Genomic DNA, 14852 nt, shown 5'->3' with positions numbered 1-14852 from the left:
GGAAGTTGTTGCGGAATGGAGACCCTCCACGTTTGCACTGCTAGCGTTTTACTGATCAGTCTGCAAGGGAGGCATAGAGCTTACTAATGGCTGGAACTACTACTGAGCAACTCAGCTCCACATGCTGAACAAGTGGGCCCACCTGCAGACAGCAGATACCCCAGTAAGACGAGACAGACAAGCTATGTGTATAAAGTCTTAACTGCACTTCATTCACAGGAGTGGGGTTAGGGAAGCCCTATAGACAACAATGATAGATGTGACTGAGGCATGACAAAACCAGCCATTGTGGCGACATGGTAGAAAGCACTAAGAAGTGAAACTGTGCTCGGTATCTCTAGGCTTGGCGATGTGGAGGGGAGCCTAAACATTCCTACATCTGGAGGAAGAATACCAACTATCACAAACACAAGAACACCATTACACAAAGCTCCAACAAGCCCTCACCTCAAACGCAACAGACTGAACTGCCCTGCTCCAGATCACCATAGTGAAGAGAAGAGTCCAAGCAGAGTGACTAACGAAGGGAGCCTTATCATCTATCTACAAAACATTACTAAATACCATATCAGACTCTTTGGGCAACTTCAGGGAAAAACAGGAAAGGGACATAGGCCGACCAAAAGATAGATTGAGAGGCACCCTTTACACAAACCAAAGGTGTGGACTAAAAGCCAAGCTAAGACTTGCACAGTGTAAGATCCTACAAAGGCATATTTTCAAGGAAGTAGGCTACACACAATGGGACTTGCAGCAGATTAAAATTGCATAAAATGTGGAAGGGATATGACACCTTCATCTACACCCTGTGAAGCTGCAGTGTCATAAAAGCTTTCTGGGTAAAGATGCCAGCCGGACTGAGTACAGTGCTGGAGGATGAGGTGCAGCTGGCACTGCAATATGTTGTTCTGAGCTTCCCCAATGATGTGGATATACTTAAAAGAAAGTTGGCTCTTTGCTCTTTCAGCCTAATGGTTACCAAGCGAGATAGTGTGCAAGAACGGGGAAACACTGTACGACTCAAGAAAAGTGGTGCATGGTCCTGGCCATCGACCAGAGCACGGGCTTGGTGGCTTAGTGAACTAATGCGTCCACTGTAGGACCCTGCATTTGACCTCACAGTCTCAGATTCAAATCTCAATGGGTCCACTAAGCCTTTCATCCGTCCTAGGTCGATACAATGAGTACCACTGAGTTGGGTAACAATCATTTTTCATTCAGCGCCAATATATCCTTGGGTGAACGTGCGCTTTACAAATACATGTTACGATAGTGTGTTATGAAAGCAAGGACTGGCCAGGTAAGTTTCAGAAAACCTAGGACCCAACTGGCGAAATATTGTGAGTTTCAATGAGACTGGAAGTTGCATAATCCATGGTAGTGTAGCACGAATGGAGGTAGACACCGAAAGATTGTATTAATATTGAAAGCATGGATTTGAGTTGATAGTAAAATATCTGCTTTTCCTTCGCCTCCTGAACAATTAGGTCTGTATGATACTGCTAAATGTGTTATGAGTGAACAGTAGTGAGACTGCAAAATAAGTTTAGGATTATGTGTGAATAGTTTCCTCTTCTTTATTTGGTCTTTGTAAAACTCAATAACAAAAAAAGAGTGCAAGATATTCAAGAATTAGTTTTGCAATGCTTTCATGCAATGCTCACCTCCGTCAGCTGCTGTTGCAAGAGAGCAATCTTCTCTTCATAAATCCGCTTTCGGTCTGACACAATGGCCATCAGGTTAAACCTTATCTCGCCCTCGCTGTACCTGCAAGTGATGGCAAGCTCTTATAAATGCTTATTAAAGAATGTCCCAGTACATATAATAGTTCCTTACGCAAGAGGTTTGCATTCTAGGATTATCTGCACACTAAATGACACAGGAAAGAAATGCAAGTTATTCTCATTTTTCAATGGTAAACAAGCAAAAAATATGAACTGCAGCAATGAAATTGAATATCTCGACAGTCAACTTGCCCCAACAAAGAGAGCCAATATAAAAACTAACACTGATTAAAGGATAATATTTGGTACCTTACACACAGCAGAAAAGCTTCTCTTGAGTAACATGCGATTTGCATGGAGAACAAATGTAGAATCAAATGAGCATGTACAAATTGAGGGTCCTGCGATTAAATATTCAACTCTAATGAGCACATTCGAGATTTACTAACAAGTAAGCATGTCAGGTAGATTCTCTCATGGTCAATGATGGAATGATTAGGGCAGATATTTTTTTTTATTTGATGGAGGGAAGAGATTGAGGTTTCCATCCCATCCATAGGAAGACTCCATAGATTAAAGTCACCCTGCCTCACCCCTGGCCAAAACATCTGTCATTCTACAGGAAGCAAAACATTTTTGACTAAAATCCATTATGTGTGGGTCAAGGAACTTCATGGGTGGTCCGGGTTAAGATGCTATCATCAGCAAGTACACTAAAATTGATGGATAAAAGGTGACTATTTCAGAGAATGTCCCATACCAGAGCTATTGTTGGAATGTGGCAAAAGGAGAAATGCATAGACCCATTTTCTTTTATCTACAGTGATGAATGTGGACACACATTTTGAATTTGGAGCTAAACACGAGGTTAAGTGGAGTCACCAGTATATTTTGAGATTGTCCAGAATCCACAGACCCAGTTCCAACATACTTATGTTAGTAGGCTCCAGGTTTCTTTTTTTCTTTTGCTCTTAAGTATTTTTAGGAAAATATTGACAAATGGTGCCATTAGTACCATGGTGGGTTACAAACATTGATAACATATACAAGGATTAAAAGGAAGTTTAAGAGGGAGGTAAGGGGGCTGGGGATTCTCTACCAAGGATACATTTGGAAAGATGGCACCAAAAACCGAATTTAGGGTTTAAATGCTTTTAACGACCATCAACCAAGTACACAAATATATTAATCCAAAGACTGCAGACGTTAACCTTCTCCCTTTACAATGTGACAGCATTAAAATAATCAATATTTACATTTCAGTCATTTTACTGTCCACATGCCCAAAGCAAAAATTCCTGTGGTCGTGCTGGAACCCCAAAAAAGAAGGGGGGGGGAGCGAGGAGGAGCTTAATGCAGGGGTAAACCTTACCCATAGGCTAACCCCTTGTACACCTGCCAACCCCTCATCAATTTACAAAATAAGTATACCACTCTCGCTCCACAAAAAGGAGACAATATGGATAATCCGAAAGTGCTACTCCTTTTAATATTTAAGGTCCCTGCACTTCAGTCCCTCAATGACAGCACCAGCACTGTCTCCGAGTGCCCTTTCTGCACGCCTCTTTACCCTTATCAGCAGATTTCATCCCTCAGGTGAAGGTTTGTCCGTACATGGGTATTTTCAGGAAAAACTGAAAAATTGTCAACTCTACCACATTTTGGGCCAATGGCAACGGTCAAGACTACTTTGATGGAGGGGATTAGACATTTTCACCAAAGAAATGTAGTAGCGCTTTGGGGTAATTATTTTTCATGTACCGTCAAGTTTGTCACCATAAAATCCTTCGCACTTCGTGTTATGGGACTATTAGGTATTCGTAACCGCACGACCAGTTATTTGTCCATACGCCCATTTTAGTTTCTCTATAACGTCGTCGCGGTCTTTCCATATTGTTATATTTCATATCAGTATCCTAATATAGGCTTAGAGAACATCGTACTCTTTCCCTACATCATCTCCCCTTCATTTCATATGAACGAGCCTTAAACCAAAACCTCAATTTAAGAAAAAGAAAGTTGCAGGTCTGAAAATCAGACATGCCCAGAATTCTGAGGACAACTTCTGAACGAGGAATGGGCTTGGACGATGCTAGACAGTGCGGCGAAAGTAACAATAGCTCGCCTGAACCTGAAGGAATTTCTGGTGACAGACTAGCTGAATGATTACATCACGGTGGAAACACCAGACACCTGGGTGAGTGTCCCACATAAGTTATATGAAATAACACTCCGGATGGAGGGGGACAAGTCCAGGAAAGTAAAAGCTCTTTTTTGGAAGAACTTATCTGGTTATGACATCATGTTAGCAGGACAAGATTGGCTGCCTGCATTCGTAATAGAGTGCCCCAGGGGAGAAAGTGCAATTTTGCCTACTTTTCCCCAACCACGTTCCCGTTCACCTTAAACATACATAGGCACAGGAGTGGGCAGAAGCCCAAGCCCCTGTATTGTACAAATATCACGCAGGGTGGGATGAGAACTCAACCTACCACGTGATTCCATTAAAAATTTCACCTAATGCTCAAAGGCAATATCCAATAAAGCAAGAAGCTAAAAAACAGGTCAGGGAGATCTTAGATCAACTTGAATACCAGGAGGTCATTGAAAAATTTACCTCTCCAATGAACAATCCTTTGTTTCCTGTCGCTAAACCTCACAATACACATTGTCTAGTTTTAGATTACAGACATTTAAACTCATGCACAAAGACATTTGCTGTCCAAAATGCACATAGTGCCGCATTAATGAATAACATTGTGCGCAAAAAATACGAAGCCACACTGGATATCTCAAATGGATTTTTATGTCAAAATATAGCGCCTGAAAGCAGGTATCTGGCGGCAATCAGAGCGTTAGGGTCCCAGCGACAATTCTGTCGACTCGCCCAAGGGTACAAAAATAGCCACGGGTATTTTCAGCAAGAGTAACAGTTACTTCAAAAATGTGATGAAGTGTTGTCCTATGTGGATGATATTTATCTGACAGACGACTTAGAGAGGCACTTGACCAGAGTAAGCACCATAATTGTGGGATTTGCCAGAGAGGGCTACAAATGTAACTTTAAAAAAAAAAAAAAAAATCAAAAATAGCCCACCTCAATGTCCTATTTTTGGGATATGAGCGGTTATGTGAAGGCAAAAGTCAGGCAGCTAACTTTTCAGAAAAGTGTACGCTGCTCCAGTCTCCAAAATCATTCAAAAACGTACAATCAGTACTAGGATTCCTAAATTTCGGCAGGACATAAATTTTAGATTATGCACAAAGGGTAAAACCTTTCTATGACTTAATAAAACCTGACTTTTCAGCCAAATTGTAAATACAAGAACATACTAATATTCTTTGTGTACTATAGGAAGACATGATTGCTTGCTTCCAAACCCTTCCAAACACACGTAGACGTACGCCACTTGGCGATACGAATAATTGTGGGTCAAAGCGGGTACACTTATTTGACTTTCAATGAAGGCGAAACTGTACCAATCGCATACAAATCACACCTGTACACAAATGCAGAAATGCGTTCAACTTCAACAAAAACAATACTGACAGCAGTACAGACTGCTGTAGCAAGAGAAAGAGCACTGGCCCAGAGGAAATGCATTGTTGTCGTAACTCTGGTACCGGCTTTAGAAGCTGTTACAAAAGCCAGCATCCCGAATGCGAAAGCGTTGCATCCAAGATGGATACAATGGGCTAATTCTCTTACTGCAAGAGACGTTGAACACAAATTTGATCCAAGTTTAAGAACACAAGCATTCCAGCAATATGAACAAGAATATCCTCTACCAAATGAAAACTTGCCTCTAGATCAGTATGAATATATTATTTACACTGACTGATCTGCTCAAGCGGCTATAGGAAGTAAGCAGCAATATTTTTCGGCTTGTGCTATTGTTAAAGGTCCCATGTGTGATGGCAAGTTCCATCCTAGCTGCACAAAGACGCAATCTCTAGGAGACTGCACGGCTCAGTTGGCAGTAATTAAAAGCCCTGATACTGGCACTTGTAAATACGGATCATAAATTCCCCCACACTAATCGGGTGCGATTCTTTTTTACGATGTACAGTTATACAATGAGTACTTACAGCATTGGTAACAAAACGGGCTTAGGGCTGCAAAAGGTGGCACAATCTAGCACAAAATGCTATGGGAACAGGTAGCTGAATTGAAAGCAGAGCTACCGAGGACTCATGTGATCCATACAAAGTCATCAACATGATGGCGTTCATGTTGCAGGGAATTCATTGGCTGATTAAGCCGCAAAGGGGGCTGTTCGCACGGCTTCCGTAGCTGCGCTGACTCATTCAAAAACGAGAATAGACGGAGATATTATGGTAGCTGTCATTGCATCACGCAAAGGCAGCACAGCAGTATCTAAAACATTTCCAATCAAATACTCCCACAAGTGAGATGCACAAAACATTCCATATACTCAGATTCCTGAAGTGGGGGATAGAGTAATACCAAATATGGATCGTAGGCAAGGTTTAATATTAACTGCACACAAGGGTTTAGGCTCTTCGCACACAGGAGTTACAGCAACTATTTCTTTACTGAAACAGCGCTATTGGTGGCCAGGGTTAAGTAAGCAAACTTAAGACTATGTCTTGAAATGCAACATCTGCCAGCAGATGAAAGGCTCCACCGCTGTACGCCCGGCACAGAAGCCATTACTAAAATCTGACAAACCTCTCGCATGTGTGTACTTGGACCACTGCGGCCCCTAACGGACGGAGCTTACAGATATATCATGGTTGCAGTGGATTCATGCTTGAGATTCCTATGGGTATGGCCTCAGCGTTCTGCTGACGCTCGAACTGTTATAAAAGATTTGAGAGTCTTTATCGGCACATGCGCAGTTAGCACGTTACACTCTGACTGCAGCCCTGCGTTTAGCTCTCCGGTTTACAAAGAGGCCATGGAAGGAATGGGCGTAGCATTGCGGTTCTCATCTCTGTACCTTCCTGCGGGAAATTCAGTTGTGGAGAGAAAAAAAACGGGACTTAATGTAATCTTTAACAGCTAGGGTATTAGGCAAGGGCGGTAGTTGGGTCACACCTTTATGGGCTACAGCGGGCATTAAACAATCAGCCAAGAAACTCTCTCGGGGTGTCACTTCATATGAGGTCCTCTTTGGGACACAAATGTGGGTACCTGATCTTGACTGTGAAGGCGCAGTGGCGGATGAAAAACCATTTCATATCTATGATCGTTTGGCTGTTTTACAGCATCTAAATGAATTCAGGACAAAACAAAGCAATGTCCATCTAAAGCAGACCGCCACTGAGGAAGTAAAGGTAGTCATGGCAAGACCTGTCTGGATCCCAAAAGTCGGGGATCTGGTCAGAGAGAAAATTGCGGACAAAAAGGAATTTGGACCCTCTTACAGAAACCCTGTACCAATCCTTGAAGTACAAGGAACAAGAACTGAGCTGCTCCCGCCTCTTGCCGGAAAAAAGATTTGATTCATGCCACATGAAAGTAACTCCAGCTGCCGTGATCACGCCAGCGTTTGAGCTACTTTCGAATGGGAGTTACTTAATGCTGAGTGATCTAGGCTGTTGTGGGATGCTCCCGGGCATCACATATCTGGTCACCGTGAACACCAGGTTTACTTGCTCCATGCAAGCATTGTTTCCTCCGACAAGTACAGTCAGGGAGGTGCCGATATGACCTTCACTGAATGTTTCCATTATACAGTTTGATGCTTTGAACATAATGAAAGCCATTCTTTTACAGCAAACCGTGCCGTTAACCTCCGCTCGAGGAACCTTTGAACTCCAAGTCGCAAGGACCTCGACAGAGATACAGGCACTAATCAGTACCAACTGCCCCCTACATTTCGTAGAAATAGTGGGACGTATCTTTAATATGTCAGATTCAAGCGGCATTATACACCTATTTAAGACCATAAGGTCAGGATTCCTTAACACCTTCCAGACAATCCTCTGAGTTATTCCTAACTTTATACACTCCGTATTTGGAAGCATTTTTGGGGGTCTACCTCTGATCCTGCTTGCTGTAGCTTGAATCCTGATTATCGTCTACCTGCTGCGCAATGGCCGGACCATCAGCCAGTGAGATTGCAAAAGCTCTCCTGGAGAGATATTATCGTGAGCGCATGGTACAGCATCTGGGTGCACCTAGCCTACGAGAACTAAGTGCTTCTTAGTTCTTATCCTTCATACCAGTCTTTGATGACTGCATGGTACCTGTCTTCTGATGCCTGTTCTGCGGAGGAGAATGCGAGTTAGACATCTGTCTGACACCTGACACGGAGACGCCAGCGGACTTAGACTCCAGGCTGGAACCCATGCACGACTCTGTCCCCAGTGTATTCCCATCTTGACGCAATGCCTTCCTTGAACAACCGCAGGTGCCTTTCACGACTGAATTGAATTTCAGCTCCAGCTTTGGCACCGAGGTATTGAATTCAGCACCGACTACCTCCACAACAGCTGTTGGCAGTGAGGAGTTTCATGCATCACACTTGACGTGCTATGCGAGGTATTGTAGTGTTTGTCCCCTGCTGTAGCAGGCATCGATAATGTTATGTCTCCCAGCCAGGACTTCTAATCTAAATCTGGCTCACCGTGTACTGGGAACACATTGAGAAATTTTTTTTCCCTTTTTTCAAAATAACTTTTGCAAATTGACACTTTTAATAAGCATGGCCTTCCAAGTACGCTTGCAGTAGTCCAACTTGTGTGATCGAACTCATTTAGAACTGTGATTTGCGGAACTTTACAACGAAATGTCAAACTATTACCAAAGAACATTTATTGCCTCGTTTTTTAAATTGTTTTAAACTGATTTTTAACGTTTTTGGAAACATTTTAAATGACTCTTGATAATATTATGCACAGACACCATCATAAATGTGTATCTCGAAATGTGTATTATTATTGTTAAGTATAAGGAGGAGGAGTGGGTGTTATATTTCGTATCAGTACCCTAATATAGGTTTAGAGATCATCATACTCTTTCCCTAGATCATCTCCCCTTCATATGAACGAGCCTTATAAGGACATAACTCCAAATAAGGACAGAATGCCTTATAGAGACTGAATGCCTTATAAGGACGGACGCATTTTAAGGACTAAATCTTTCACCTAGTTCTATGACGAGGCGGGGTTCTGCCCGATCAATATTGCTAAGACGTCATCCTTAGCACATATGAATAATTTAGGAGTACACTCTCCAGGGGGGCATACTTCACCTCTCCTATCTACGCACAAAGGTTTGATCCCCAACATAATCCTCATACTGAACAATGGGTAACATACACACAGACTGTATAAATACAACACCTCTTGCTATCAGTAGGCAGGAGGGAACAGAGACTTCAAGGCCGACACACTGACCAGAGATGCTGCGGCTCCGGCCTGCCGTCGCTCCAGCTGACAGTGGTTTAACTATCCCTGACGGGGTGTCCAACTCAAGTCCCCCACACTCACTATTAAGGTATGGAGGGTCGACTAAATCCTAGCGGGATTCCTGGCTCTTAGATTCTAGACTATTAGGCTCTTAGTAGCTCTTTCGCACCTACTTACATGCTAGGCACACTCCGGTACATCTAGACAGGCATCTTCGGAGTACGCACTTTATTTTATATTCATGTATGTGTTCATGACTATTGCAAAATGGTAGAATACTATTCCTTTTTATTCACTGTACTGCTGGTTCTATATCTCTGCTACTGTGTTACAGTTGTAGTAGCACATTTGTTTTACATGAGAACGGTACAATAAATTCTTATTGTAAACGCGCCAGACAGTTTCTTCTGTGTATCTCTCTGAGAGCAAAACAAGCAAGCACGAGTGACTGGGTGAAAAGTAGTATATAGTTTCCACGAGTCTGAGCTTATTGTGTTCTGAGGTTGCAAAAACGAATCTCTCTGATAACAGGAGATTTTAGTAGCACTACGGGCTAGCTAAAGCGAAAACAGGCTAACATTTGGCAGGGGTGTACAGAGTCAGTCTACCACCAGACCCACAGTTTGTTATCCGCAAATGAGTAGGTCCTGCATGAAGGGTACTATTGGAACTACTCTACAATATCTGTGCGCTTTCTATTTAGAATCTTTTAGAATAAGAGTTTGTCTATATCCCCAATATCGCATAGTAAACTTGCTATCCTGGGCAAGTTGGGACTGGTCCCATTCAAATCTCCTGACCTTAAACCTTTTGACACCCGCTTTCCACGAATAAAAGGTACACCTCTATGCCTCTCTTTCATAATTGAAGTTTAGAGTTATTTTTTGCTCACTGAGCTGCACACATTGATACGAGACATCTCAATTTCCTGCATATTGTTTTCTTTGTAGAGGCCAGTTTGCGTTCTCGTCCCTGAGCATCTTTGTTTTGGCGTCATTAGAGTGATTTCAATCTTAACGATTGGTAAGAGATATATACCAAAGTTGCATTATTCTTGGTGTGAGTTGCGACCACATTGCTTGAATGAGTGCATCTCTAAACCATTTTATAAAACTCTTTTGCACTTGAAATTATGTTTTTTTCCTTTTCTGGATAGTCTGGACTTTGGTATCTAGCATCACAAGTTGAGTGATATGTTTTCCTCACTAAAATCATTTATGTTATTCCTTACCTTTTCTTTATAATTGATTCATTGTAATGACAGGCCTAGACTGATTATATATTTTTTCAGGTATACTACAGTTTTATTAGTAACTTTTCTGATGAAGGCGCTTGGGCCGCCGAAACATGCGTAGATTTGCAGTGATCGTGTTTTTGTGATATTAGATATTATTCAATGAGATTTATTATTTACAAAGAATTCTGGACTAATTTAGCCCAGACTGAAGAAAAAAAGATGTATAAAGATATCAAAATCATTGCATATTGATGGTGTATTGTGTGAATGCGTGACTGTATGCAGAAGTGATTATTTTCTATTTGTTTGAAATTTTGATTAGATTATTCAATTCTGTATATTATGGTTTTAAAGAGATGTTGAGTTAATCAAGTAAACTGACTTTTTAATAATTAGTCTGTTGACTCATATATACAGTAATCATTTACTTTGAATGTGTGCATAGTTACTCTGTGTGTTGTACATACAATGGTTATTAGCCTTGAACACATTTCGCAGTTAAAGCAGATCTTTCACATGCCTAATAGGTAACATCAATCTCCGTACACATATAAAGACACTGCCTGCTGTGAACCTACAGTGAAAGGCACGGACACCATTCCCGTGCCTAGCAGCACTTAATCCTACCATCCACATGCCCAGCACAAGTTAACGTTGGCATTCATGAGTCAAATGCAAAAACAAGGTGATGGATAGAATGTTAGAATTAATCTAATCCGCTGGCAATCGCTCGGGCTGCATCCCAATCCATAGTTTTTCACTCACAATACCACCTTAGTTTGGACCCAGCCATATGCTTATCAGTCAGTTGGCACTGAATGCTCTGGTCCCTGCGTAGAGCCAGTTGGAAATCGAGACAGACTGAAGAGGTAGATTTGCTCATGAGCATCCTCTGGCTCAAGGGGAGGTCTTAAAGCTTCATTAAAACACTTCCGATCACAATGGCAGCACCCCTAGACATTTACAAAGACGTGGAGGATGTCAGTGGTGATCCCTCAAATCCCTAAAGTATGCAATGGTGATCGCTTTCTCAGTTAAATGTAGGAGATCTGTAAACCCCTCAATGTCAGAATAAGAGCTCTTCCAGAGGATCTCTGCAAAGCCCGAAGGGGGAGGAGGGTGTTGGAACACTTCCCAGAGTACTGCCAAAATACTCAATACTGTATAGGTTTGTGAACCCTCAACTCTGTTCCTCATATTTCCATATAACATATCTTTGCTGGCTTCCAAAAAGGAGGGAGCCCAAAAGGCACATACAAGGATATTTTGTCTTACAAGGATAACTTCCCACCACATGAGGATCTTTGTCAAAAAGGGCCTGCATTATGGGGTGAGAGTGGTAGCTGACCAAAGACAATGGAGGGGGAAAAACACCCATTACAATAAACTCCTAACAAAACAGGCCTTAACTATAGTCATTATCAAAACAGAGGGAGGACAGGCCCCAATCCCCCCCCCCCCCCCGAAAAAAAAAAAAGAAAGAAAATGGAAAAGAAGCGATCTTCATATCCAGATTGCTGCCCGCCTGTTCAGCTTCACAAATGAAGGACTGAAAGCAACTCTTCCCCAAAAAGAGACTAATGCAGTTAAGAGTAGCTAAATCAAAATAGAGGTGCCAACAGGAGTAAGAGAAGAAGCAGCCAGCAGAAAGGAGATTGCACAACAGGAAATTCACTGTCACAGAGTGTGAATCAGTGACTTTCCTGCAGTGAAAAGCCTAGAACCATAGGTAAAGTCTATACTCACTTCTGTATGCGCTTCTCTATGACTGGTCGCACAGCACTGATCCAGTCTTCCTGGTTGCATGGTCCTAGTAAAAAAACAAAAAAAAAAAACAATTGCAATAAAATGATTTTAAAACTAATAATCATTATCATACAGGCGGTGTATACCTGAACCCGTATAGCAAAACTAGGTTCCAAACTGTCTGCTCATCCAACTTGAACAAATGGAAAAAAGCAGGCAATTTTTAATCTTCCAAACAGCATGTGTCTTAAGTTTGAACACCACCACTGAGACAAAAGAAGACTTTGCAGCAAAGAAACGTCAAGTTATAAAACACTACATACAAAAGAACTGCTCTAGAACAGATTGGACACTCTTAGCCAGGAGGTCAAAAGGAAACCGTTTACCATCAGAACTCAATTGGGGAAGACAGTCATCAAAATGCAGTACTGACATGTCTTCTTTTAAGGTAAATCCAATCTACAAGCACAACAAAGGCGCTTGTGAATATGAATAGTCACACGTTTCGACTCAGAAAACCACATATGACTAAAAATAATATATAGTTGTAGAGTTCTTGCAGCTCACACGTTTGCTGCACCATGTGTAACTGTACGAAGCTGCCTCTCGTAGGGGCACTGTCGGTTCCGCTCGGGGGAAGCCTCTGGATTCACTCTGCAGGTATCGTTGTAGAGTCCAGGAGAGGTCAGCCAACGCTGGACTTGAGGTCAGGATAGCTGGGGAATGTGTTCTGGATCGGTGGGCCACCTGGACATGTGCCGGAGGCGTCAGGTGCAGAGTGGGCAGGACTCGCAGATCTGGAGGTGACTGGTGTCCTTTGTGTAGGTTTCTTTGTGGAAAGAGCCGCTGTCCTCAGGAGTTCTGGTCGTTTTCAGAAGCAGGCAGTCTTCCCAGGGTTTGTGGAGGTCGCGGACTGCTGGACAGGTGTTTGCAGGATTTCCAAGGGCTGCCAATTCAGTAGGTGTCTTCAGTCTTCTGCACAGCATCTTCTTTGTCCTTTTTCTTTAGTCAGCAGGAACTAGTTTCCAGGTCTGGGGGTGAGACAAAATACTAAATTTAGGGGCGTTTTAGGGGAGTAGCAGGTAGGGCCAATGGGCACCTTAGCTGGGGTGACTACACCCTCAATTATGCCACCTTCCTGTAGGTGGGGGCATAGTCCCAGCCCTGATTAGAGGGGTCCTCATTTTAAAGATGGCGGGGGCTGAAAGATGTGCTTCACTCACCTCCCCCACCTTAGGGGTGGAGTTGGCAGAGGTGGGCACACCTTCTATTCTTCCTAGGTTTTCCCGCCAGTTTCCCCACCCAAAATTGGGGTGTAAACCGGGGGTTGCCATCTGCATGTCTGGTGGTGGCAGGCTGCCTACCGTTGGTCTGTGACCACACCAGGGTTGGTAGGTCTTCAGGGAGCATCTCTGAGGTGCCCTCCGAGTATATGGTTCAATAAACCCCACACTGGCATCAGTGTGTTTTTTTTTTTTTTTTTAGAGGAGTAGTTTGGTACCAAACACTCCTGGTTTCACAGAAGCCATCATGGTGCTGGGGAACTCGAGCTGTCGAGTTTACTGTCCATGTACTTACTAAGTATTCCCTGGCATTTAGAATATCCAAGAATGGACTTAAATATTGTAGGGGCATATCTGCTCATGCAGATATGCCCACACCTGTGGTATAGTGCACCCTGACTTAGGACTAGAAGGCCTGCTAGAGGGGTAACTTATACTGTAGGAGTGCAAGTTGGCATGGCATACAGACAGTATGCCATGTTGACTTTGTAATTTTGTCTGCACCAGGTCATGCATGCGGCAGTTGCAGTCTGCAATGATTAGGTGAGGGGTCCCTATGGGACCATCTTCAGGCCCCATGCCCTAGGTACCATTTTCTAGGGACTTACAGGGGGAATGAAGGGCCAATTAGGGAATAGTTTTGGGGAAGAATCACTGGCACAAGGGACCTGGTTAGCAGGTATCCTGTGCACTACAATCAAAAGCACATCAAATAACAGGCAAAATGTGGGGGATAACTGTCAAAAAGAGGCCCTTTCTCACTGTAAAAAAAGTGGCGTAACAAAACCTAAAGGGCCCCCCGCAAGAACTTTTGAGGTGATTCCAAGTCCTACCCAAGCACAGGCAGTTGCCACTCACCCTGAAGTACTCAACTTCTAGGATCCGCGTTCACAAACTAAGTGTTTCAGTGATACAAATAGCACTGTGGGGAACAGATTTAACCATACTATATCAACATGCTTTAAGATCTGGCTGGAAGTAAGCCTGTGAGTTTCAGGGGTATACATTAAATTAATTGATGGACAGAGTAATGTAGGTACCAAGAGCTACAGTGTGGGAAAACAGTAGGCTAACTTGAGTAGGCCAAGAAATTTGCTTCAGAGACAATAGTCTGCTCACTAAGATGAAAATAAAGAAGAGACCGAGTGGGCGAACAGTAGAAGATCCAGGGTTCAAACACAGCATCCTGGTCGTTGTTAGATTGGAGTGCAGAGCAAAGGAGATTCAGTAAGCCTGTGTAAAGCAATGCACACTTAAGCTCCAGAGGAATCGCTGGCACTGGTAAGTAGCTTTTAAAAAGGAGGCCTTCATTAGATATCCACTTATGCGAGTATGTAAGCATGGCAGCGACGGCCCGTGTAGGGCGTTTTAGTGGGGCGGTGACGTGGCGCAGAGGAGGGGCAGGGTGGGGGGTTGCAAAATGCGGCATACGGCCGATTTCAGGTAAGTTACGAAAACAATTAATAAAACGAATTTCGTTAC

The 14852-nt window shown here is 43.0% G+C and overlaps 1 protein-coding gene across 4 annotated transcripts in view; it reads right to left on the bottom strand.

The window, feature by feature from the left end:
* UCHL5 (ubiquitin C-terminal hydrolase L5) overlaps window positions 1-14852 on the bottom strand; it is a 161420-nt gene that overhangs the window by 43197 nt on the left and 103371 nt on the right. For all 4 annotated transcript variants that reach the window (XM_085601536.1, XM_085601537.1, XM_085601535.1 and 1 more), the window contains 2 exons: window positions 12088-12151; window positions 1665-1767 (listed from right to left, as the gene is read on the bottom strand). In XM_085601536.1, coding sequence (XP_085457662.1) covers window positions 1665-1767; window positions 12088-12151 — 167 coding nt within the window. The remainder of the gene's footprint in view (window positions 1-1664; window positions 1768-12087; window positions 12152-14852) is intronic.

This window comes from Triturus cristatus, chromosome 4_2, assembly GCF_964204655.1.
Source record: "Triturus cristatus chromosome 4_2, aTriCri1.1, whole genome shotgun sequence".
NCBI classification, from domain to species: domain Eukaryota; kingdom Metazoa; phylum Chordata; class Amphibia; order Caudata; family Salamandridae; genus Triturus; species Triturus cristatus.
Note: the sequence above shows the minus strand (reverse complement) of the source record. Positions and strands in the feature narration are given on the sequence as shown.